The sequence below is a fragment of the Podarcis erhardii genome (assembly GCF_964252035.2).
Source record: "Podarcis erhardii genome assembly, chromosome: Z".
Lineage (NCBI taxonomy): Eukaryota > Metazoa > Chordata > Lepidosauria > Squamata > Lacertidae > Podarcis > Podarcis erhardii.
Genome location: NC_138504.1, coordinates 32,189,327 through 32,215,763, shown reverse-complemented (window position 1 = coordinate 32,215,763; position 26,437 = coordinate 32,189,327). Strand labels below are relative to the sequence as shown.

The 26,437-nt window shown below is 47.5% G+C and overlaps 1 protein-coding gene across 1 annotated transcript in view; it reads left to right on the top strand.

Moving 5' to 3' along the window:
- Positions 1–25,349, top strand: part of LOC309333508 (gamma-aminobutyric acid receptor subunit gamma-4-like) — a 44,686-nt gene extending 19,337 nt beyond the window's left edge. The window contains 8 exon segments of the mRNA XM_081847140.1: positions 1,241–1,392; positions 3,364–3,431; positions 11,712–11,932; positions 12,366–12,448; positions 18,302–18,439; positions 20,005–20,157; positions 23,110–23,312; positions 24,094–25,349. Coding sequence (XP_081703266.1) covers positions 1,241–1,392; positions 3,364–3,431; positions 11,712–11,932; positions 12,366–12,448; positions 18,302–18,439; positions 20,005–20,157; positions 23,110–23,312; positions 24,094–24,402 — 1,327 coding nt within the window. The 3' untranslated portion in view covers positions 24,403–25,349.
- The last annotated feature ends 1,088 nt before the right edge of the window (positions 25,350–26,437 follow it).

The window sequence follows — 26,437 nt, the reverse complement described above, 5'->3', positions numbered from 1 at the left end:
AAATTTTATTCTGGGCTTTTTGCCCTGCCAGACAAATTTTGATATATCTTTCTGCCACTTCTTGAAACAGTCCATCTTGTCCAAGATCTGCAATGTCTGAAATAAAAATAACATTCTAGGCAATACATTCATCTTAATAGTAGCAATTCGGCCTAACAAGGAAAGTCTCAACCTTGACCATATTTCTAGATCTTTCTTTACTTCTAACCAACATTTTTCGTAATTATCCTTAAATAAATTCACATTCTTAGATGTTAAGTTTATCCCCAGGTATTTCACTTTTTTCGTTATTTCCAAACCTGTTTCATTCTGAAATCTCTCTCTTTCCTCCATTGTTAATTTTTTTTCCAGCACTTTCGTTTTTTGTTTGTTCAATTTAAATCCTGCTACTTGACCAAATATCTCAATTAATTCTAATACTCTTTTGGTACTAGTGTCTGGCTGTTGCAGGGTCAATACTAGGTCATCTGCAAATGCTCTTAGTTTGTAGTGTCTGACTCCGACCTGAACTCCTTTAACCAACTGGTCCTTTCTAATCATGTTTAACAAAACCTCCAGGACTGATATGAAAAGCACCTTTTCCTCTTAAAATCTAAGGGGAAATGTCTGTGCGTCTTATGGAGCGAATGTGTGGTCCACGGGGCTGGGGGGGGGCAACCCGGGCTTCCCCCGCCAGCCCCGACCTGCTCTTTGAGGCTGGCGGTGGGAGGAAGCGTGCTTCCCCCCACCGCCAACCCCAAAGAGCAGGTCGAAAGGAACAGGAAGAGCAGGTTGAAAGTTCCCACTGTGCTTCAGAGGCTTTGGGTTGCCTTCACTGAAGGCGACTGAATGCACCTTGAACGCACTGAATGCACCTTGTTTTAGAGGGGGAGAACAAGAAAAAAATTCTCCCCCTCTCTGCACAGCGCCCCTTCAGCGAAGTGGCAGGAGAAATGGAAGGGGCTCTGTTTCTCCTGCCGGTTCGCTGAAGGGGGGCTGCGCAGAGAGGGGGAGAATTTTTTTTCTTGTTCTCCCCCTCTAAAACAAGGTGCATCCTATGGTCGGGTGCGTCCTATAGAGCAAAAAATACGGTACCTCCTCTCCAAAATGTTGCGATGGTGTTGGTGGGCAGAAATGTCCCCTGCTGCCCCCACCTGCCCCTGAGTAGCTCCTTTGACTGCCAGCAACTCTCCAGGGTCTGAGATCGAGATATGCTTTTCCCATTGCCCGCTCCTCCATGGACTTCCTGTTTCTCTTGCAGGGCAGAGAGCACAGAGGAATATGACTACGATTACCTCAGCAACACCAACAAAACCTGGGTCCTGACCCCCAAAGCCCAGGAGACGGATGCCACACAGATCCTCAACTCCCTCCTCCAGAACTATGACAACAAGCTGCGCCCCGATATCAGCAGTAAGTTTTCCTCCTCCCAAGGGAGACCTCAGCTGGAAGGCACCCTTGACTGAGGGGTGCAGGTTGCAAAGAAAGGGGAAGTACGTGGAACATGATTGATTGCTGGTACTGATGTTTTGTATGCTGAGCACCAGGTTCCCAAGTCCAGCAGCACTGGGGTGTAGAGGCAGAGGGCAAAAGTAGTAGAGGGTGGGCAATGAGAGCAAAAGGGGTGCGGCCCCAGTCTCAGTCTACCACTTGCTTACTTACAGTCAGTCTGGGTGGGCAGGTGGGTGTACACTGGGTGCAGCTTAATCTGGCCACTTTTTCTTTTGAGGAAAAGCAGCCATAGAGGGGTCCCAGGCCAGTTTTCTACTGGAAAATTTTCCCTACCCAACTGCTAGATAGGGGACAATTTTCAGCAGAAAAACTAGCACATGCTCCTGATCCAGATTGAAAACACTTTCTGGATCAGGGCTCCGCACCTGCTGCTTCTGCTTCTTTTTTTTATTGTGGCTACTTAAAAAAAAAATGTTAGCCACAAGTTGCCTTAGTTTGCTCCTTAGGCTGCCCTTCCAAGAGAGCCCAGAAACTTTAGCTGACAGAGAGTTTTCTGGGAGCAGCAGAGCAGATTGTATTATGCATTGGAGTCTAAAATGTTTCTGGGTTCAATTTGAGGCAGTGGCTTTGGCTGCTTCAGCTGCAAGGAACTGCCCACTTCCAAAGGAACCTTTTCAAGAACTTCTCTTAAGGGTGCTCTCCTCTGGGCCAGGGGCAGCCTGAGGTGTTTTGGCACCAGCAGCAAACTGTCCCACTGTTGGCCTCATGATGGGCAGCTGTTAGGCTCTGCAAGGGCTTCCCCTTAAGGAGCAGTCCTTGCAAAGCCATGCCACCCCCACCAGCGAGGTGGGGAGATTCAAGAAGAGCCTTTCCTTAAAGAGAGGTCTTTGCTTAATCTCCCCCTTTCCTGCTCAGCAATGAGGTTTTGTAAGAGCTTCTTAAGGAGGATCCCTTGCAAAGCCTCACCCAGGAGTGGCATGCCCTCAGGGTGGGTGGGTGCATGGGCATGCGGAGGGTGCTCCAAGGGGCAGGGCCATTGGCAGGGCATGCTACCGGAGTGAGCCTTGCCCACTGCTGCAAAGCAGGGTGCACTCATGGTGCCCCACAGGGCCAGTGTCGCTTTGCAAGACTCACAAAAACATGCTGTGAGCAGGTGTGCACCCTGGGCCCTGGGAGCACAGCACTGCTTTTACGAGTGTTGTTTGGCTCACAGGGGGGACACCATGGCTCGTTATGTCCTTCTCATAGTGCCCTTAGGCTTCAGGGTGCTGAGTACACAGCAGATCATGATGGGGCAGGGCACGTGATCCCCCCAACTGTGCCCAGGGTGACAGCCCCCTCAGACCCTCCCAAGCTACACCACTATTGCACTGCCTGCCCTATCATCTCCACTATGAGATCTTGGAGGAAATTGGCACCAGTGCTACTTCTCCAGTGGCAGCAGAAGCAGGTGGCACAGGCAGGGTAGGTGGGGTGCCCATGAAAGTACCGCCTTGGGATCTTTTGCCATCTGAGGTGGCTGCTTCTCCATGTCTCATCATTGGGGCAACCTTGTTCTGGGCACAGGCATAGCAGGTGTGGACTTTTTGACTGTGGGTGGCACCCAAATTATGGATCAGCCTCCCAATGAGAGACGCCCCAGGCCCCTTCATGGCTAACTTTTAAATAGACACAGAAAACTGATTTGTGTTCATGGGCATTTATTTTTTAAAAGTTTTAATTATTGTGTTTCTCTTACTGCTGTTAAGTTTGCTGTCTGCACATTTTCATTGAATTTCATTGGATTGCATTGTTGTATTGTTTTCAGAGCCACTTTTGGGTGCACTTTTGGGAACACATAAATCACTGAGCTCACCCATCCTCATGGCTGCCCTTGGCATGTAACCCTCTCCCATGGCTGACCTGTCTTCTCTTTTGCGGTCTCTTTTACAGTCAAGCCCACTTTCATTGATGTGGACATCTATGTAAACAGCATTGGGCCTGTCTCTGTGATCCACATGGTGAGTGCTGAACCCTTTGGGAGAACAGTGGAAACTGGAATAAATGTGGAGTGGCGGATATGTGTATAAGTGGGTTGGTGAGGGGAAAGGAGAGAAGGAAAGAAAGTGACTTGTGGGCATCCAGTGAAGCTCAATGTTAGAAGATTCAGGATAGATTAAAAAAATTAAATCCTACATACAGTGCATTGTTCAACTATGGAACTTGCTTCCACAGGAGGCAATGATAACAACCAACTTGGATGGCTTTAACAGAGGATCCTCCAAATTACTGGAAGAGGTGAAGAATATCAGTGGCTACTATCCAAAATGACTATGTTCTGCCTCCATGGTTGGAGGCTGTGATGCTTCCGAATCCTAGTTTCTGGAAACCACAGAAGGGAAGGGTACTCTTGTGCTTGAATCCTCCTTGAGGGTTTCCCACTGAGGCATCTAGTGGGCCACTGTGATAACAGGATGCTAGGTTAGGTGGGCCACTGGCCTGATCCAGCAGGACTATTCTTATGTTGTTATCTTCTTATCTCATCTGTATACTCACCAGAGAATATACACACGGAGACGACCCCCCACCCACCCACCACCAATATGTTAGGGATTTAGTGCTGCCAGAATTACTAGCTGCAAAGTCCCCCTGAAGTCAGCTGGGATTGAAGTTGCCCATGCCCTGTCCTCTTTCTTATATGGTCGGCTGAGACTAGGAATCTTCCAGCCCCACAGAATCATTCCTCCCCCTCCACCCTTGGCCTCATCGTTGCTCAGCCTTCCACTGGAGCAGGCTGAGCTAATCCCTTTTTCATTGCCAATTGCTTATTCAAAGGGGTGAAGAGACCCTTTCCCTGTTAAACCACTGAACATGTGTTTTCAGTAAGCCATCAGCATTTCCTTGGCAAATAATAAGAACCTTTTTAAAGCTATAATGCCGAGCCTCTTTGCTGAAGCTGCTGCCATGCATACTAAGAAAGGAGAGGTAGGGCGCTGTGCTAGGGGAGCAGCAGCTTTCATTTGTGAAAAGCCTGCTCACAGGAAGGAACGAAGGCTGCAAAAACTCTTCCTTTGAACTAACAAATTTTAAGAGGCTCTTTTTATATTCTGTAAAGTGCTGTAAGGCTTCAGGACCAAGGACAGCACTCTATTCTTAAAACAGCAGAAAAATGTAAATATTAAATTATTGGACGACAAATTTGATAACCAGGAGGAGGAGGAAGAGTAGAAGCTCCGGCTGGCTGCCGCTGATGAGGGTGATGCTATGCCTAGAAGACAAGACCAAGAGCCCTCCTGTGGTTTCCAGCAACTGGTTTGCAGAAGCTTTCCTCCCTCTGACTATGGAAGCAGAACATAGTCATTATGGCTAGTGGGCATCAATAGCCCTCTCCTCCACAAATTTGACCAGTTGTCTTTTAATGACATCCAGGCTGGTGGCCATCGCTGCCTCTTGAGGGGACAAGCTCCAAAATTTAACTAAAATGTCCTTCCTTTTATCTGTCCTGAATCCCAATACTCAGCTTTGTAGGATGTCCATGAGCTCCAGGAGACAGGTAGAAAAACTTTTCTGTATACACTTTCTTTGTGCCATGCATAATTTTACAAACTATCATGCCACCTTTTCATTCCATTTTCATTAAACTAAAAATTCCCAAACGCTGCAATCTTCCCTCACAGGGGAGTCATTCCAGCATCTTGCTGGACTATTTTGCTTGCCCTTTTCTGAATGTTTTCCAAGTCCACAGTATCCTTTTTGAGGTGAGGTGACCGGAACTTCACATGCTATAATAAATGTGGTTGCACCATAGATTTCAATAATGGTATTATGATACTGGCACTTTTATTTTCAGATCCTTTTCTAATGACCCCTAGACCAGAGAAGGGGAAGGGACACTATAGCCCATCTTCTTCTTGTGGGATGGATTTAGTAGGTAGGAGAGGATATATTAATTACAATTATCCTTCCAGTCCCCCATTATGTGTGAGAGACTTAAACATTTAGAATAATCAGTTTAGCATTTGCACTTAGAAGCTGAGTAGGGCGGAGCTTTAGATTACCACCCCTTGGCAGAAAACTAGAAGCTTAGGAAAGGTTGATACAGCTCATTATATTTAGCAAGCTGACTCCCCCCTCTCTAATTACCACAATTGATGTGTGTGTCACTGTGTGTGTGTGTGTGTGAGTGAGAGAGAGAGAGAGAAAAATCAAACCACACTGCAAAGTAAGTTAAAAATAGACTTAAAGTATTGCACACATTTTCAGCAAACAACAGCAGCAAAAGCAATGCAGGTAAAAATACTTCTAGGTTACAAAATACATAGCTGACTTCTAAAATGGAATCTGCACTCAGTGAGAGCATAGACATATATCCATCTCCATTGAAGACATGGTGCAGAAGAACAAAGAGAAAGTGTGCAACAGGAAGCATAAGGGATTATGTCTCTCATTTCTTCCTGCCACTGGAAACAGGGGAAATGACATCACATAGCCCTCTCTCTCCACCAATTGCATTCCTGTTGTCTGAGTCTGCCCACCTAGAAATTTTTGTTCTGTGGTCATTAGCCCCTAGACTTACTAATTACAAGAATATGTATTATTAGATTTTGGCTGCAAATCTCCTACACTTCTTGCCTGTTGGAGGGCAGAACCCCAGCTCAGCTGCAGCCCTCCCCAACTTTGATTGGAAGTGTGCTAAAGTACTGTGAATAGAGGAAGGTCAGTGAGCAGGTGGCCCAGCGGTGGTGGTGACACTCCAATCCCATAATTATGCTGTACAGCCTCCAGCTTCTTCCTATCAAAAGCCTTGTCTTCTTAACTACAGACATGTTGTGTTATCCTGAGCAGAACTTGGCTGATGTCATGCTCAAGTTCTCTCCTGGTCTCTTAGGTGAGGACTGCTAGTCATGAGCTGAGCATATGCATCTAGGGCATTATGATCTGCTGCTAATAGTGTCAGGCTGCACCTGCTTGGGAGGTGGTGTTGCCACAGGAGGTGCTACAGGAGCATAACTGACCTCATTGCATGTGGTCTGGGGGGGGGTGTGTTGTAAAAATGGTCCATGGGTAGGAGCAGACAAACATCTCATTGCTGTAGCCAGTAGACAGTGCCCTGACCTTCCTGGAAAGGCTCTCTGTCCCCTTACAGGCCCAGTGGGCAGTTGAGGAACAGAGGCCGAAAGAGGAAAGTTAATCAAAGCTAAGCCACATTTGACCCCAAGGCTAAGACTTGAGCCACTGTATGATGCCTGTTGACTCTTTGCACCTGGGTTACTTAAAGGCCACCTTAACTGCAATGTGCATTAGAACTGGTGGAAGAAGCCTGTTGATGAGCATTTCTGCATTATGTGTATAATCTGTTTGTTTATTTAATTTATATCTAGCCCTTCTTCCCAAATTCCCCCAGTAGGTTGGGGGCAGGGGCCCTAGGATAGTTTGATTGTTCAGCCTTTCTCAGAGAGTCTATGGCAGGTGTTGCTTCCAAGCCATATGGCAACCATTACTGGAGCAGGAGCAGGGTCTGATCAGGTAAAAGAAAGAGAACAGGAAGAGCAGCTGTCATGTTTGTCCTGCAATCTTTCTGAAGAAAAGGGAGACAAGTGAGAGCAGCAACTGAGCCATTTTGGGGGGAATCTCATCTGAGCCAGGCCAGGCTCTAAAATAATTCAGATTCTCCATGAGAAATTTGTTTTGCTTCCATGTCACCAACCAGCTGGTCTAGTGCAGGCACTATTTCTTGTTACAGGTAGGTAGCCTTGTTGGTCTGCCATAGTCAAAACAAAATTAAAAAATTCTTTCCAGTAGCACCTTAAGTAAAGGTAAAGGGGACCCCTGACCATTAGGTCCAGTCGTGACCGACTCTGGGGTTGCTGCGCTCATCTCGCTTTATTGGCTGAGGGAGCCGGCATACAGCTTCCGGGTGATGTGGCCAGCATGACTAAGCCGCTTCTGGCGAACCAGAGCAGCACACGGAAACACTGTTTATCTTCCCGCTGGAGTGGTATCTATTTATCTACTTGCACTTTGACGTGCTTTCAAACTGCTAGGTTGGCAGGAGCAGGCCGAGCAACGGGAGCTCACCCCGTCGCAGGGATTCGAATCCCTGACCTTCTGATCGGCAAGTCCTAGGCTCTGTGGTTTAGACCACAGCACCACCCGCGTCCCTCTAGTAGCACCTTAGAGACCAACTAAGTTAGTTATTGGTATGAGCTTTCATGTGCATGCACACTTCTTCATATATCTTTAGGTATCTGAAGAAGTGTGCATGCACACAAAGCTCATATCAATAACAAGCTTAGTTGGTCTCTAAGGTGCTACTGGAAGGCACTATTTCTTGACACTGAACCCCAATGACATTGTTCTGAGGTTCTCTTCCTGTTGCCATTTTCTACACCTGATCTGTAGAAGCACTTTCCTCACTTAAGGAATGCAGTCATAACACCAGCATAGCCAGTGTGTACTGGTGCAGTTCCACTGAGGCTTGGCAGGGTTAGTGTGCCTTTAAGTGAAAGTTTCCTTTTTGAGCAGCTGTTTAGTTGCTTCTGGTTCTGTCACCTTCTTGAATGACAATAATTATGGTGTGTCCAGTCTGTCAGTATTTTGAGGGAGGGATTCAAGGGCACACTGTAACTTTTTTTGATTGGCATGTTTACAGTGGATTAAAGCACACTTGTCACCACAGCACAATAAATCTACTTTTAAAAAATGACTTTTTACAGTTTGGAAAGTTATGGGGAAATCGTGGGATGAACAACTCATTGACAGAAATATGTGTAAACCCACCACAAGCAAACCAGGATGAATTTAGGATGATTGTTCATCATTGCATACCCAACCTGTAATGAAATCAGAATGAATAGCCAATAAAACTGGATATAGTCTAACTACTACATAAGCTTTGTTCAAGCAAATCAGGATGAAGGCTGAATTGACAGGCCATCTGGTGGAATCCTTGGTCAGTTCCTGATCCTTAGGAGCAAGAAAGGAGAATTTAATTGCTGGTTTCTTCTTTGAAACAAAAGCAATTGCAAATAAAATAACAGGAAGTTGTTCTAGCTGGAGTGAGGAAACCAGTAATTAACTGAAAGCCAAAACTGACTAATTAACTTTCAGCCCAGGAATCACATGGCTAGAAAGGAAGAGGAACTAACTAGGTGTTTTAAAGGGAAGGAGCAAGGAGGAAACTGCTTATCAAAGGGACAGTGAGAAACAGGACCATAGCGGAATGGGACTTAAGCCCCACAAAAGCATATAAGATCTTACCCATAGAGACAGGCAGTGCTGAGTTTGATGGGGCAAACAGCACTATATCTATGTGTGAGCTTGCATTTTAATTCCACTTCCAGCTGAAAGTACTAGCACAGTACCTCAGCAGCATTCAAGAGCTGTGTGGGCAGCCACATCAAAGCCAAACAAAGGCCACTCCAGTCACTATGTTTCCAGGGGGCTAATATCTGATTTATTGCACATAGCAGGGCATGGGGGACAATTGTCCAGGGCCAAAAGTTGCTCCAGGTTTTTTTCAACTGCCCCCTTCCATAAAAGTTAGAGTGGAACATACATGGGAGGACAGTTTTGATTTTTTATGGGGAGGGGAGCAGAAAAGAAGCTGCCCTTGAACCAAAGCAGCAACATATCCTCCCTGTGTGTTTTGACTGGGCTGTATTTAGTAATGTGCTTCAGATTTCTTGAGTGCATCTGGACAGGCTTGGGCATCCAGATGAATTAAATGATGAAACACATGAAATATTCACTAAACTATTGGGATGTTGCCTATGTCTTTAACTTGTGTCCCAGTGAAGCTTACAAGTTGCAAGGAGGTGGCCTTTGTTCTGGGCTGTGTTGCTTCATTGCTTCCATTCTCTCTCTGTGTGTCCTCTACCTGCAGGAAATATTCCCAGCATGTCTTTGAACTGAACTCTCAAAGCTCATAGCAGGGGAAGGGAATCCTGAGCTATATGCTCTGGGTTGCACTTCCAGAAACCTCCTAACTTGCAAAATCTAAGGCGATTCTCTTGCTCTCCAACTGCCCTTGTGGGACAGTCCTGTGCATCAGCCTCCTGCTCCTCAGGTGACCAAGAAATTTGCTTTTTGGAAAAGTGCCTTGTGACCGAGCCAAAGACAGCAATGACACCTCATCTCTGATCCTGTATAGTCTGTGCTAGCCTCAAGGTTCTTGGCAGAAGCACCTGGGTTCTGGTTCCTCCATACAGATGTATTCTTCTGTCACAAGGTAGCATGTGACATTTAGCAACTATGGGGACCTTTTACCCATCCCAGCACGAGACTGAGAGGATTAGTTTAGCAACTGCCCACCAGGGAGCACCTAGAAGGAACCCAACCCAACCAGGCAAGGTTTATCGTCATTATTTGCTCTAGAGGGCAGGGAATCTGCAGCACCACCATGGGTCAATCAAGTACAGTGGTACCTCAGGTTACACATGCTTCAGGTTACATACGCTTCAGGTTACAGACTCCACTAACCCAGAAATATTACCTTGGGTTAAGAACTTTGCTTCAGGATGAGAACAGAAATTGGGCTCCGGCAGCGTGGTATCAGCAGGAGGCCCCATTAGCTAAAGTGGTGCTTCAGTTTAAGAACAGTTTCAGGTTAAGAACGGATCTCTGGAACGAAATAAGTACTTAACCCAAGGTACCACTGTAAATGAATAAAAATAACTAACTGACCAATTGCGTTGCAAATAACTCAGTTCTGCCCCCACCAAGATAAAGCCTGCCATCCCTAAATAAATATTGGCTACACCCATGAGCACCACTTTGGGGCATGGGAGGTGAGGAGCAGTGGGATAGAATAGGACCTTCAGCCATTTTGTCTTTGGTTCTCCTTCACAGGAAGGTCGAAAGTTTGCACAAGAACAGGAGTGTCAGTAGTTCGTTAGAAAAGGTTTTACTTTTACAAAGGAGATCAAAATGTTCAGCCCAGGAACCTGGCAATTAAGGAGGATGGTACTCTCCTTCTGGTTGATTGAAAGGTTGTCAGGGGAAGGGAGTGAAAATATTGTATGTCAAACTAGAAAATAGGGTGTTTAGAAAGAAAGTCAACAGAATGGAACAAAAAAAGTAAAGTGATGTGGGAGAGCTGCATTGCTGTTGAAGAAAGAAGCCAAGAAAAGGTTGAAAAGAGACCCTGAACTTCTCAAACTGTAATATTAGGTTTCTCTTTTAAAAGCATTTTGTCCAAAACTGTTGCCCAGGCACACTGAGTTGCCCCCCCCCAACATTGCAAGGGCCCATCGCGTGTATATAATGTTGCATATGTGCCTCTCCGCCCCCCAACCCAGCCAGGCTGACTTGGCTTGCCACCTGCCACCTCCTGACCACCAGCCACCTTACCTTCACTGCATCCCTGGCAGAAGATGTGCTAGCACGAAGATGCTTTCAACTGGTGTGTCCTTTGGGGAGCTTGCCAGAGCACTTTTCTAGAAGGCACTCTGGTGATCCTCAAAGGGACATGCCAGGATGAAGACGCTTCCCGCTGCCACATGCTTTGAGAATCACAGTGGAATTGGGGGGGGGGAGACTAGGGCCCTCCTTGAAAATATTGGGGGGTCCTGCCCCCCATAGCACCCCATAGATGGCACCAATTTGCTGCCTTATTCAAACTTTCAAGCATTTCAGAAGGAGGGAGCTGGTTTGACTGGCTTCCTTCTTGCCTAACCCTAACCTGTCCCCTCTACAGCCCCCTTTTTTGATGTCACAGGGACAGACTTGCCCTCCCTCTGCTGGCTTACACTGCTAGTGAGCTGCTGCTGCTGCTCAGTGAGTGCTCCCACCTTTCAAGGCTGTCTTTGCATAGGTTTATTTTGGATCATCTCTCAGTCTGGATAACGCAGATTTGGGACCACCATGTTACCCTACCTGTACACTATGACTAACATGTGCTTCAGAGGATCTGCTACCAGTAAAATCAATAGTTTAATATGTATGAGAGATAGGGTCTTCTTGAGAGGAGCCCCACAGTTATGGAGCCCCTTTCTGAGTTACTTGCCCTTCAGTGCAAAGGACCTTGGAAACTCATCTCTTCACTGCTTCCTTTCCTTAAGGGGGTTCATTACTCATGTGATCCTGAGCAAGTGATTGTACAGTCAATGGAACCTTTTATCATTCCTTGATGTGCATCACCCTGAAAAGCCACTTAAGGGACCCCTGAGAGTCATCTAGTCCAACCCTCTGCAATACAAATGCTAATAATGATCTCCACCAAATGCTACCCATCAGGGTGAAGAGCTGCAGGTCTCAGTTTTATGCAGGCTGTGGATAATGTTATTTTGTGCCTCTCACAGGAATACACCATTGACATATTCTTTGCCCAAACGTGGTATGACCGGCGCCTTCGCTTCAACAGCACCCTCAAAGCTCTCACCCTCAACACCAATATGGTGAGCCGGATTTGGATCCCAGACACCTTTTTCAGGAACTCTAAGAGGGCTGACTCCCACTGGATCACCACCCCCAACCAGCTGCTCCGGATCTGGAATGATGGGAAAGTCCTCTATACGCTCAGGTAAACCCCTGGCTCCCAGGCAATCTTTCAACAGGGATGAGAGTCAGGGGAGAGAGGGGCAGCAAAAAATAAGCAAATTCAGGAACGATTGGGGGGGGGGTCACATCACAAGTGGTTTTGTGGTTGTCTCTCCCTGGCTTTCACCTACAAAGAGACCATCCAACTGGCCTCTTCGTGCAGAATGGATCCAGTTCCATTTGCTTTCACACTGGATCACAGAGGGAAGGAGACATCCAGCCTTAGAATGAAATAAATGGATCATGAAATGGGCCTAGATGTGGGTTTGGTGGCCTCAGGTGGCTTCTGACACACCTTTTGAGGGGATGCTAAAATGCTACAGAGAGGCTCCAGAAGTATTGATGTTCATACAAGGTTAGTTGTACTTCTGCAGCAGCTGTCCAACCAGTATTCCCCATCCCCATCTCCTCTCCAGGTTGACCATTGAAGCTGAGTGCCTCCTCCAGCTGCAGAACTTCCCAATGGATACCCACTCCTGCCCTCTGGTCTTCTCCAGCTGTGAGTACCAGTCGCATAGATGTCATGACAGGGCTATGGGACTGAAGGGTAGGGCAAAAAGATGCTAAACCTGCCCCACAAAAGAGGCTGTGCATGGAACTAGAACACTCCATGTCAATCACCAAGCAAATATTGTTGTTGCAGAGGTTGCATGCCACCTCCAATCTCTGCTGAGCAGTGCACGAGAATCCAGGGCGTTCCATGTGCTCATCCAGGGTTGGGTTTCCATTGAAAATCAAGATACAGTGGAGACTGTTGTGTCTAAGAAATGGGGGTCCCAGAAGACCACAAGCTTAACATGAGTCAACAGTGTGATGCAGCAGCAAAAAAGCCAATGCTATTCTAGGCAACATCAACAGAAGTCTAGTGCCCAGGTCAAGGGACATGATAGTACCACTCTGTTCTGCCTAGGTTAGACCACACCTAGACCACATCCAGTTCTGGGTGCCACAATTTAAGAAAGATGTTGACAAGCTAGAATGTATGCAGAGGAGGGTGACCAAGATGATCAAGGGTCTGGAAACCAAGCCTTATGAGGAATGGTTGAGGGAGCTGAGTATGTTTAGCTTGGATAAGAGGAGACAGAGAGAAGATATGATAGCCATCTTCAAATATCTAAAGAGCTGCCACCATGGAAGATGAAGTAAGGTTGTTTTCTCCTACTCAGGAGGGTAGGACCCAAACCAATGCATTCAAGGAGATTCCAACAACCATCAGGAAGAACTTTCTGACAGCAAGAGCTGTTTGACTGGGGAACGAACTCCCTCAGGAGGTGGTGAACTCTCCTTCCTTGGAGGTTTTTAAGCAGAGGTTAGATGACCATCTGTCATGGATGCTTTAGTTGAGATTCCTGCATTGCAGAGGGTTGGGCTAGATAACCCTCAAGGTCCCTTCCAACTCTACCATTCTATGATTAGGTTGTCCCTTTTGGCCTGACTCAGCAGGCTCTTCTTATGTTCTTCCTTCTTCCCCAGATCCCTGTAAATTCTGTGTGGGCGCAGTCCTCACAGCAGCCTCCCTCCCTCGCCGTGGCCCATGGAGTCCTTTTCTTTGTAGATTGAGGCAATGACAGCTCTCTCTGTCTGTCTGTCTCTTTCTCTCTCACAGTGGCCATCATGTGCTTCCAAACACACAAAGCCCCTTTCAGCCCATAGACTCAGATTCTGATTTAGTGGCTCTGAGTATGGATGGGAGCCAAAGAGGACGCCATCATGCTGCTCCTTCCTTCCTTCCTTCCTTCCCTCCCTCCCTGCCTTTTTAATGGGACAGTCGCCTTCCAAACCCCCTCCCGCTCCCCGCCTTCAGCCTGTTCATTTGTTTGCTTTCTGGCTGGTGCTGCTGCTGTTTCCTGGACTGCACCAGCCCTTCAGCCTGCCACCGCCTGTCATGTCACTGCTACAGATCCTGTGCACAGCCTCCTCCCTCTCCCTGTTGCCCACCCACGTGGCTCTGAGGAGTCCCTCCCAGCCTGTCCCCATCTCCTCTGCATCTTAGCTAATTAACAGTACACGCCACGCATGCCTGGCAATTAATTATAAACATAGTTTAGCTATGCTACGAGGTATCTCCCACCGCCCCGGGAGGATTTATCATATATAGGCATCAAGATCGCTGCTTTGAAACAGTTTTGACGTTTCAATTTGCAGAGGAAAACCAGGATGCTAGAGACAGCTGCAGCTGGCAGCTCGCTGGAGTCCCCATTTCTGCTTTGCCTGCCTCCTCTGCCACATCCTCACTTCCTAAACACAGGGAGAAGCAGGGAGTACTAGGAAGGGGGGGAAGGGTTTGCACATGCAGAAACTCTACAGATGGGGCCCAGTGGTGGCCCTATGCTAATCCCACCTCATAGCTTCTCATGTGGCCCTGATGCGTGACTCGAACCTTATAGAAACTCATTTCCACTCTGATGGTGAGACTGCTGGGGGAGGGGATGTTATTTATGCCTATGGAGGGACTCAGAAATTGAGACTCTTCCCTGAATACATCTGTGCTCCTGCTGTGCGGAAGCTCCATACCCCCTCAGATTCAGACCCTTGTTTGGTGTGTGTGTGCGCCCGCGCTTGGGGCAGGGAGTCACCTGCAAAAGATGAGCAGTAAGAAAACTGTCTGAATCAATCCCCAAATCAGCCTGCACCCAACAATTACAAGTGGAACAATGATGGATGCTGTCTATAAGAACCTGTGCTGTCAAGCCCCCTGAGACCATCCAGAATATGACTAGTGGTCTGTTGAGGTTAGAGGGCACACATGGGTCAGACACACTTCCAAAAATGTGCTAATTGGCTTGCAAAGTCTTTGCTCTGTCACAGCCAGCAGGGTGTCAACTTGGACTAGCAATGGAAAGTTTTGCATGCCCATTGTTGATCAAACAGAGTCCAAAGTCCCAGATGCTGTCGTGTCCTTTCATTCCAAGCCAGCTAAACACCTGTCAGCTAAACACCTGTCTGTGGCCAGTGATGTTCCAGAAAGGGCAAACATGGCTTCAAAGCCATCTCTCTCTCCCCTTTGCCCTCCCTCCCTCCCTTCCTCCTTCTCTTCCTTGAGAGAAAGACCACATCACGCCAACATTTCTCTTTCTGAGCAGCCCTTGTATCTATGTCAGATTTTTGGTAGTAAACAAGTATAAATCCCAGCAGCATAAGACCTGTTTGGATCTTACCAGGTGCTGAGAGAATGGTGGGGAAGGCCTCCTGGTCAGAGGATATAGGGGCTCTTTGTATCTCTTGCTTGCCTGACAAGGGTGAACAGGTCACGAGTCCTTTCAAGCTGAGGAGGGTAGGCTGTCATGGCTGAGGGGCAGATTGCATGTCTTGCCCACAGTCTGTGTCCCAGTTGAAGGGCCTTGGGTAGCAACATGGCTGGCAGTTATTATTCTCCAGCTGTTGGAGACAAAGCTGAGCGGGGCACCCAAAGCATTTGCAGCCTGAGGGAAGGGGCTTGGGCCCCAATCCCTGGGCAGAAGGAGGGCTGTAGTACCTCGGGTTACGAACTTAATTCGTTCTGGAGGTCTATTCTTAACCTGAAACTGTTCTTAACCTGAGGTACCACTTTAGCTAATGGGGCTCCCACTACCGCTGCACGATTTCTGTTCTCACCCTGAAGCAAAGTTCTTAACCTGAGGTACTATTTCTGGGTTAGCGGAGTCTGTAACCTGAAGCATCTGTAACATGAAGCATCTGTAACCCGAGGTACCACTGCAAATGAAAAAGACAACACTGATTGAGGAAAGAACTCGAAGTGCTCTGCACAATGCTGTCCGTTTCAAATGTGGGGAGCTAACAGCCACTGTGTCCTCCTGCTGCTTTATCTCCAAGCCCTTTGGAGATTGGCAGCTTCCATCCTCCTCAACCACCACCATTGTTGTTCCTGGGGGGCTTCTAGAGGCTGCCAGTGGCTGGATAGGAAGCTAAGGAGACATGAAAAGATGTTCCCACACTCACACATGACAGTGCCACACACTTAGCTTGAACCCTGGTCTTCCAGGTCCTAGTCCAATACCCTAACCAGTACGCCACCACTTATGCTGCCTCCTCAGAAGCAAATAAGGGCATGGGCCAGTTAAGGGCATGGGCACCTCCCCATACCACTCTCCAAATGCCCCAATGGGGGCACCCTGAGGAGGAGTCACTGGGACATTTTTCAAGGGTATCTGCCCAGGGAGGAATGGTAAAGAGGAAACCACCACCCAAAGCAGCAGTGGGAGAGGTGTGTGCATGTATGCATGCTTGGCTCTGTGGTTCAGCACCTGCTTGGCACGCAGAAGGTCCTGGGTTCAATCCCTGGCAGCATCACCACCAAGAAGCCCCTGGGATGCCATGAGCTGCTGAGAGGAGCCTCTCTCTGTGCTTGGTGGACCAAGAGCCTGATTCAGAACGTAAGGCACTTCCTTACATTTGTATACTGCATTTCCCTCATCACGGGTGGGGGATCCCAGGTGGTCTCCCATACAAAACATTGACCAGGCCACTTGCAGGCTGCATAAGGCAGAATCTTAGGATCCCCATGTTCCAAATTTAATGTCAATGTCCACAAATTTTATTTATCATAAGTTCAACAGGGAGCTTTATTATTTTTAAAAAGGCTCACTTAACCATCCTAAGAGAAAAAGAAGATAAAACATTACCCAGCCAAGTGATTTATTTTTGTTATCTTATCAATATTTATCTTACTTATTTACCTATCTCATAAAACTTATACACCACGTGAATTGAAAGAAAAACCTCAAAGTAGTTTACAAAAAGAATAAAACATCTGTTAAAAAACAGTTGAAAACAGCTGTTTAAATGTTCAGATAATAATTAAAAGATGTAATAAGCTAAAAATAGATTAAAACGTATGTCAAAATCATAAAAAATTGTAACATAGGTATAATGAAATATAACAATATAAAATATTCTGAAATCATTAGCAGTCAAAAAGCACAGAGATCCCAATGAAAGGACGTCTGAGGGTAACAGCCATACTTTTGAGAGAGGCAGTCTGATCACATTCAGGACCACAAACAGCTTCTGACAAAGGCTGTGTCTTTGAGCTATTTTTAATTTGGCAAAATCTACACTTCCAACATGGGCTGCCACATGTTCAGATTTCCCCAGACATTTCAGCAATTTTCACCTGGTGACTGTTTACGAGGGCTGAATACCAACTGTGTCCAGGAAATTCCAGACATATGGCAACCTTAGATCTATAACAATAACAATAACAATAACAATAACAATAATTTATTAGTTATACCCTGCCCATCTGGCTGGGCCTCCCCAGCCACTCTGGGCGGCTTCCAACAAAATATTAAAATACAGTAATCCATCAAACATTAAAAGCTTCCCTGAACAGGGCTGCCTTCAGATGTGTTTTAAAAGTCTGGTAGTTGTTCTCTTTGACATCTGGTGGGAGGGTGTTCCACAGGGCGGGTGCCACTACTGATTCCCTGGTTCCCTGTAACTGGCCTCTTGCAGTGAGGGAACCGCCAGAAGGCCCTCGGCGCTGGTCCTCAGTGTCTGGCTAGAACGATGGGGGTAGAGATGCTCCAGGTATACTGGGCCAAGGCCATTTAGGGCTTTAAAGGTCAACACCAACACTTTGAATTGTGCACAGAAATGTACTGGGAGCCAATGTAGGTCTTTCAAGACTAGTGTTATGTAGTCTCAGTGGCCGCTCCCAGTCACCAGTCTAGCTGCCACATTCTGGATTAGTTGTAGTTTCCGGGTCACCTTCAAAGGTAGCCCCACATTGCAGTAATCCAAGTGAGAGATAACCAGAGCATGCACCACTCTGACGAGACAGTCTGTGGACAGGTAGGGTCTCAGCCTGTGTACCAGATGGAGCTGGTAGACAGCTGCCCTGTTTTGCCCCTTGTTAGGAAGGGAGGTTGCCAGCTTCCACCAGGCAGCTCATGGCCTCCTGACCCCCTCTGTTGCCCTGAAAATCATGTGAAGCAAAAAAGGAAACTATCTCAGTATTGTCTACACTGACTGGTAGCAATGGTACTCCAGGGTTTCAAGAAGGGAGTTCTTTGCAACCCTACCTGGAGATACTGCTGTGGATTGAACCTGGGGCCTTCTGCATGAAAGGCAGATGCTCTACCACTGAGCTATATGGAAACTTCCCTGGTGAGGAGATGCAATCAGGAACCTTCCACAGATGGGCAGGGTGGTTAAAGTGGTTAAAGAGAGTTCCTTGGCTACCAGTTCTTCTGAGCCAGCCCAGTGGGCACATCACATATCTCCTGGGGGACAGAGTGTAAAGCCCCTTTGATCAAATTAACAGGAGGGAGGAGCTGTGAGGTGGCTTGCAAGAGAATCCACTTTGCATGGGCCTTGACCTTCCTGCCTGTGTCTGCTCTGCTCCTTCCAGATGGCTACCCACGAGAGGAGATCATCTACCGCTGGAGAAGGTACTCTATTGAAGTCTCTGACCAGCGAACTTGGAGACTCTACCAGTTTGACTTCACAGGTCTGAGGAACACATCTGAGGTGCTCAGGACAGGTGCTGGTAAGACATTTGTCCCACAGGAGTTGGGCACATTGTAGGTGGTGGTTTTTTCACATGAAAAACAAGTGAATAGTTTGGAGACTGGAGGGCTGGGAGGGCAGGAGGAGGCGGGAGTGGAGGGTGCAGAGGCAGCCTCTCTCTGAGCCCCCCCAGTTCTTGCTGAGAGCCCACAGAAGCTGTATCTGCTTCATTTTCTTTCCCCCCACTCCCAAAAGCAGGTACCAGGCTGTCCTTAGGGCACCACAACACCTTCCTTCAGAGCTTCCCCTCCACTTTGGCACAGGACCTCTTTGGGCTCTCTGGAGTTCATTTTAATACGTCCAGTTCCCTGGAAACCCCCTTGCAGTTCCTGAGCCCCACATACTGAGCACATTCAAAACTCCTACAAGCTACATTGGAAAAGGAAATATTTATGCTAAAATCATGCATTGATTAATCCATACTCTTAATCCATTTATGACTGGCAGACTGCAAATGAGGATTTTTTATTGCTTGGAAAAAGAAGGTTTTAATTGGAGCCATTCTCTCTGATAGGCCTAAAAGGCAAGTGTACCTTCTTCCAGGAAGGTGGCTGCCTTAATCATGCATTTTCCCGGCTAGTTGAATTTGGTTGCTGGAGACTGACCTCTGTGACTGAAAATGTTCAGAATGTCTCCTGCATCGTCCAATATGTTGTAATATTTGGCTAAAAGAAAGCAAGGAAATAATTTTTCTCCAAGGGGAAATTATCCACCTGACCTTCCTTTCACAAAGCAATCAAGTACCCCTCCTCATATATGCACAAATACAGCACATTGTAAGCACGCATAGATCATCACACAGACCAGACTGTAGGGGGGCAGGACTGAACTCTGGTCTTCCTCCTGGTCTCTTATTCTGGACCCTCATGTCGGCCACACCCAGGGTTCTCACAGACATGTTTCCTACAAAGTGGTGAGCAAAAGGATTTAGGAGCCAAGGAGGGAAATGGAGCAGGTGCAGCTCCAGTGGTGAAGGTAGTTCCAGACATTGTTGAGCATTGCTGCAGAAGCACAGCCTCCCCCTTGGGAAGGGCCTATGTCTGGCAGAACACCTGCTTGGCATGCAGAAGATCCCAGTTTCAGTCTCATGCTTGGCATCTCCAGGTAGTGTTAAGAAACATTCGCTGCCTGAAACTCTGAGGAGCCATTGCTGCCAGTCAGCATAGACCTGTCATGGGCAAACTTGGCCCTCCAGATGGTTTGGGACTACAACTCCCATCATCCCTAACTAACAGGACCAGTGGTCAGGGATGATGGGAATTGTAGTACCAAAACATCTCGAGGGCCGAGTTTGCCCATGCCTGGCAAAGACAATACTAAGCTGGATGGACCAACGGTCAGATTAGGTATTGAGTCATTTCCTGTGTTACCTCAACTGAAAATACAAGTATCAGACCATGTGTGGTGCCTTTAGATGGTCTCTCAAGCTAGAAGCCGTGACTTCTGCAGCAGCCCAGCATAAAATAAAGGCATGCAGAGGTGGCAATGTGATTTGCGGAGTGGCCTGTTCTTCTGACCTGCCCGCCTCTCTGTGGCCTTCTCTAGGGGAGTACATAGTCATGACCGTCTCCTTTGACCTGAGCAGGCGGATGGGGTACTTTGCCATCCAGACCTACATCCCCTGCATCCTGACGGTGGTCCTTTCCTGGGTCTCCTTCTGGATCAAGAGAGACTCTACACCAGCCAGAACATCTCTGGGTAAGGAAGGCATTGCCCTCAGCTCTGGTTAACCCCTGCAGCACCCAAGAGGTGGAGCTAAGTACAGTGGTTATTCCATCTCAGTGGGATGACTAAACCAGGCAGCATGGTGTGATGGAGCAAGAAGGCTAGTTCGCTCAAAACTGAGAGGGAAGAGATGAAGGAAGCTGGAGGAGGGAAGGTGAGGGAATTAGAGTGACTCTTGTGAGGAGGGGAAGACCCTTGCAGGGGAGGGCTGTGGCCCAAAGGCAAAGAGGTCCAACACCACTGGTGTTGTTGGCAGTCATCTGTCTCAAGACACAATGGAATATATCATTAGGGGTGAAACTGCTGTGTTAGCAGCACCTCTCCAGTGGTCCAAAGGAAAGCAGAGCTATATGTTTGGCACCAACTCAGCTGCAGGAGTTGCCTAAAGGAAGCATACAAGGCACTATCCAACTGCCTTAGGGACTCCTGGTTTGTGTAGGTTTTACTCCTTAGCCTTTTCCTCTCCCAAATATGACCCACAAGGCAGGGGGTATGGATTGTTCATCAGGGTTTACTCTCGAAGCCTTTCTGATGAATGAGCAAAGCTGCAAGGCAGTGGAGGTATAGAATCAAAGTTTACCTTTTCTTAGATGGGCTACCTTCCCAGGTTGATGAGCCCCATCTGCTCCTCACTTCCCTCTACAGCATGTGCAGAAACTGCCTTCTTGGCCATTGGACTGACTATTGGTCTCATCCGCTCAATCCAACATAGACTGCATGCAGTGAGAAGTCCCTAACTCACTGAGGGTTTGAGACCTATTGGCTACCATCACCTGGTTTAGCCAGTCAGTTGAAACCATTTCCCACAGTGTCCCCATTGTCACATTCTGACAGCTTCTAGGAGCCACAGTTGAGAGCTGAGTGCAGGGTGGGAACCAAAGGTAGACAAACATCCCCAGAAGGAGCATAACCAGAAGTACTACCCCTCCCCTAAAGCCCCACACATTCCATAAACTCAGGTGTAAATATGTGTAATTAAACCATATTTTTTAAAGACACTTGAACCTCCACTGTGTCTTGATTCTCAACAGAAACACATCTCTGGGTGAGCATCTGGAACCCCCTGGGATCTCATGCACTGCTTGGCAGAATTGGGGTTGTGTGCAACCTTTGCAACAATAATAATCTACTTGGTGATTGCGGGTGATGTTCCAGTTCCATGCACAGCCTCTTTTGTGGGGCAGGTTTAGGGTACATGGGGATCTTCTTGGCCCAGCCCCAGGTCCTGTCATGGCATCTGTGCAACTGGTACTCACAGCTGGAGAAGACCAGAGGACAAGTTCTGGAGCTGGAGGTGTGAGCTCTTTGAACAAACGCAGAGCTCATGGCTCCAGGCAGGCTATTTTTCCTACCAGAGAGTTGGTTCTTCCCCTGTCTCTGCACCCCTGTCTCTCTGCACTTCCTCCTGCCCTGCAACATGCCAAATTATTGTCCTTTGCATGATAGGATCTCTGGACCACCCCCTCTTTGCCCACGGGGGGGGGGGATGCCAAGTTTCTTGTTCCTTGGGAGGAACAAACCCATCTCCATCAGCAATTTCAACCACAGCCTAAAGCAACTCCTTGTCTCAATCTCATTAGAATTCTCTGCATCCTGAATCTTGTTTGGCTTTTAAGACAATTAAGGATGCTTTTCAAACATGGTTTTTTAATGGCAAATATTTTGGGTGGGTGGGTGGGTGGGGGTGGTGGTCTAAATGAAACATCATCTAAAATGGGTGTGGAGGGGGAAGAGGAGAATTAGGAAGAATATATATTTGATTTTATTAATAGTGGCATTGAAAAACAAATCCACGTGGATTTCATACACCTTCACAGCAACTGTGCTGACCCCTTCCAGCCCCGTCCCCGAAGCCTGTGACGCCAAGCCCCAATGTCCACGGTCTCCCATGGCTTACTCACACCACTTGGTGGCCATAGGCATGTTAGATATAGTGCCAGAGGAAGATTTCTGATCTGACCCTTGTGTAGAATAAATTTTCTTCTGCTCAAGAAATAAACTTTTAAAGCTTTACTTGCAGAGCATGGTTTTAAATATTACAAAGTAACAAAAAGAGACATTGCAAAAAAAAACCCAAGCACTGAGTTTCATTCTTACAAACCTTGCTCACGCTAATCCTAGGGTGAGGTTTTAATGTCTTTACTAAAATGTAGCTTTCTGCTAAAGTCAACATACTGTGTTTTTGTCCTTCTCCTGCTTGCTGGCAACAGCCTACCTGCATCTTTGTGTTGCAAACAGTCTCATTTACATATATACAGGTGGCAACCATTTTGTGTGTGTGGGGGGGGTTCTGTTCCTGGCCCCACACACACATTGGTGGAGTGCTTATAAGCATTACACCCTGTTCCTCCTCCATTCTGCCCTCTTCCAGATCCAAAAGGACCTGCGCATTGGCAATTGCATGTCAGTTGGATGTGCCTAAAATGGCCACCACTTGTACACATACATGGAAGCACTCAAATTACAGCTTGTCTGTTGAGTAGCAAATCTAATACAGTGAAACCTCATGTTATGTACCATCCTCCTTACAAATGCTTCGGGTAACAAGCTCCGCTAACCCGGCAGTAGATACCCCTTGTTGCAAACTTTGCCCTGGGATGCAAGCAAAAGTCGTACGGCAGCAGTGGGAGGCCCCACTAGTGAAAGCGGAACTCAGGTTAAGAACAGTTTCGGGTTAAGAATGGACCTCCAGAACGAATTAAGTTCGTAACTGGATGTACCACTGTATTCCTGATCTAGTCACAAGGCTTAGTCACTAGGTAGCCTACCACACCAAGTGGAAAAATTACTAGCTATAGGCGTAGAGCTTCTTTTACAACAGCTTGAATACAATGCAATTAAATACAACATTTTATATACAATTAAAGTTGTACCTTCAACAAGGCGTCCAGCAGTTTTACCCAGGTGTTCTCCTCCTATTCCCAGGAATCACCACCGTGCTCACCATGACTACCCTGAGCACCATCTCCCGCAAGCACCTGCCCCGGGTCTCGTACATCACTGCCATGGACCTCTTTGTCTCAGTGTGCTTCATCTTCGTCTTTGCAGCCCTCATGGAGTATGCCACCCTCAACTACCTGGCAGGAAACAAGAAGCCAACGCAGCATAGCAGCAGGAAGCCCAGACTGGTAAGCGGGATGGTGGGGGGACAGGACAGTGCCTGGTAGAGCTAGGTGCCTCACCCAGGGTCCCTCCAAAGGATCCAGGTAAGGGAAAGAGCCAGCATAGGGAGGAAAGTGATGAGGGACCCCTCCAGGCTGGCATTTTGCTGCAGCCGGTATGTTTTCGGCAACATGCTCTTGATGCAATAAATAGCACATTAGTGGTAGATTTATTCTGCCTTATCAGTAGCTCTGTGGTATTACCCTGATGCTACCACATTATTGCTGTCCAGAGGGAAAAGCCAGAGAAAAATAAACCAGAGCGGTTTGCAGTATAACAAAGTTATGAGGTTTCAAGCAGCAAATTACGGGAGATGTGATGACTGGAAGTGAAGCACTGTGACTGCCTTGAAGCTTTTTGCAGCTGCAAATAGTATTCTATTGTGCTCTTGATGCTTTTGGGGTGTGCAACCACCCCAATAGCATCAACAGCACAAAGTTCATCAGGAATTTGCATTAAAAAGGATGTGGGGCGAGGTGGGGGGCTCCTCACTCCAGATGATCCTTTGGGGGCCCCAAATCTTGTCCCAGAAGGCAGTTGGGCTAATTGGTAAGGGAGGGGGTCAAGCTGGTCTATTCCCCCTCTGAAAGTTGTGCCAGAGGGATGGAGAAAAGGACACCCCTGAGCTGCACCTGCTGCAACCTTACAAGCCAGCACTTGATTGCCAGTTCCACAAGGTTGGGCAGGAGGGGGGGAGCCCCTGTGCCCCTTCTCTGCTTCTCTCATTTGCTCCTTATCCTTCTCCAGGCAGCCAGCCATGCCCACCTGATGATGCCCTCGTACACTGCCATCAACATCAACAGCCTGGTGCACTGGCCCCCTGAAGTCGAGGGCAACAGTGAAGAGGTGGAGAGCGAAGACCTGGAGCCCTCCTGCTTGGAAGGGAAGGAGTGTCAGCGGTTCTTCTGCTGCATTGAGGACTGTCAGACGGGCACCTGGCGAGAGGGCAGAATCCGCATCCACATTTCCCGCCTGGACTCCTACTCCCGGGTTTTCTTCCCCACAGCCTTCCTGCTGTTCAACATTGTGTACTGGATTGCTTATCTCTATCTCTGAGTTTCCTCCAGTAAAGGTCTGCACAAAAGGAGGACTTTGAAGTTCCCCTCTCCTTTCCTCCTCACTTGCCAAAGCTGGGATTGCAGGGTGCGGCTGCCAGGCCCCTCCAGTCTAAAGTGTTGCTGCCCCTGGAGACTGTAAGGCTTCCCTCTTGACCCATGTTGGCTAGGACATGTAGGGGTTTGGGGTTGCTGCAGTAGCCAGGGAGGCTTTCTATGATCAAGTATGTAGGCTTGACACCTTTAAAATGCTTTTGTCTGTAATATTCAGTTGAGAAAAAGCCATTGCTGTCCCCTCACTCACCCTACTGCATATCCTCCGAATTCCATCACCACTCCCACCCCCTGTAGTTTATTACAATGTCTGTTCTCTGACTCCATGGCCAGAGACCAAACAGCTCTGAATTCCAGTTGCTGAAAATCACAAAGGGGAGAGGGCTCTTGTGCTCAGGTCCTGCTCCTTCCCTTTTGGGGCATCTGGCTGGCTACTGTGGGAACAGGATACTACACAAAGATAGGCCATTGGCCTGATCCCGCAGGGCTCATCTTATGTGTGGGATGTTTAAAAGGCTGTCAAATCAACAATTCATGTTTTGCTAGATAGGCACATAATAGGAGCTGAAGCTCACAGAGTTTTCTTGTAAACTTGCTAGAGAACTTTGCGAGAGATGCTCCCACTGTGCCCTGACAGGGGGGAGGGTGTAGCTGTATATATTCTCCTGCCTGCCTTGGCAGACTCTCCTTATTCTTTTTCATCTCTTTCTGCTGTGCCAGCAATGTGAGAACATCTGCCAAGTCTGAGCTCCAGCTCAGACACCATTTTAAGCTAGACTTAAGTATGTCTTTGTAGCTGAATTACCATTTTAAGACTGCCTGAACAAAGCTGCTGTATCTGTTACTCTTTAAAAAGTATTCTGAGTGAGTAAATGTTATTTTTACCTTTTACAAGACTGTTTGTGTGGTTATTGTTTTAAGGGGGAGTAAAGGGGGAAACTCCAGGAAAATCCAGTCTGCCTTAAAGCATGCTGAATTAGTTGAATGAAAAAGCTAAAATTAGCCTAAGACCCTTTTAAGCTGCAATGGGATAGCACTGCTGAACTCACAAACATGAGGGAGGAGGGATAATAACTAATAAATATATCCTCTCCTAGGACTTGCCAATCAGAAGGTCAGTGGTTTGAATCCCCGCGACGGGGTGAGCTTCTGCCAACCTAGCAGTTCGAAAGCACATCAAGGTGCAAGTAGATAAATAGGTACCACTCCAGCGGGAAGGTAAACGGTGTTTCCGTGTGCTGCTCTGGTTCACCAGAAGTAGCTTAGTCATGCTGGCCACATGACCCGGAAGCTGTACGCCGGCTCCCTCGGCCAATAAAGCGAGATGAGCACTGCAACCCCAGAGTCGGTCACGACTGGACCTAATGGTCAGGTGTCCCTTTACCTTTACCTTTATATCCTCTCCTAGCATCTATTCACATCCCAATATTATGTTCTTATAGGTAGCTGGAAATGTAACGGGCTGGATGCAAGCAGCCAGCTTTCCCATCAAGGTTGGTGCTTTCAGCATTGGCCATTTCACACAAATCTGCTAAACAGAATGAGGGGAGGTGGTGGGAGGGGACCTTTATACTTCATCCCCCCCCCCCTTGCAGGTCAAATAAATGGACATGGGGGCAGTCAATGCAGCCCTCACCAGAGCTGGAAAATGCACAGCTCAGTGAAAAGCACAGAGCATCTCCCTGAAGAACAGGATCCTGAACTGGTGTAAGCCACAGGGAAGGCAGTTGCCCCTGCTGTCAGCCTCACAATCTGTTTCCATTTGCTCAAAGCCTCATCCCATTAATATTTACTCATGATGTAAATTGCAAATAAATGTTTTAAAGAGAACATACTTTACGAGTGAGTGCTACATTAAAGGGCTGTCTCTGGGAGCGATCATGTGGGATGTGGAAAAGACGCTGACAGGGATAGCCAGGCCCTCTTCTCAGAGAGAAAATCCAGGCAGACTGGGAGATGGGCTCTGACACTGTGGAATATGA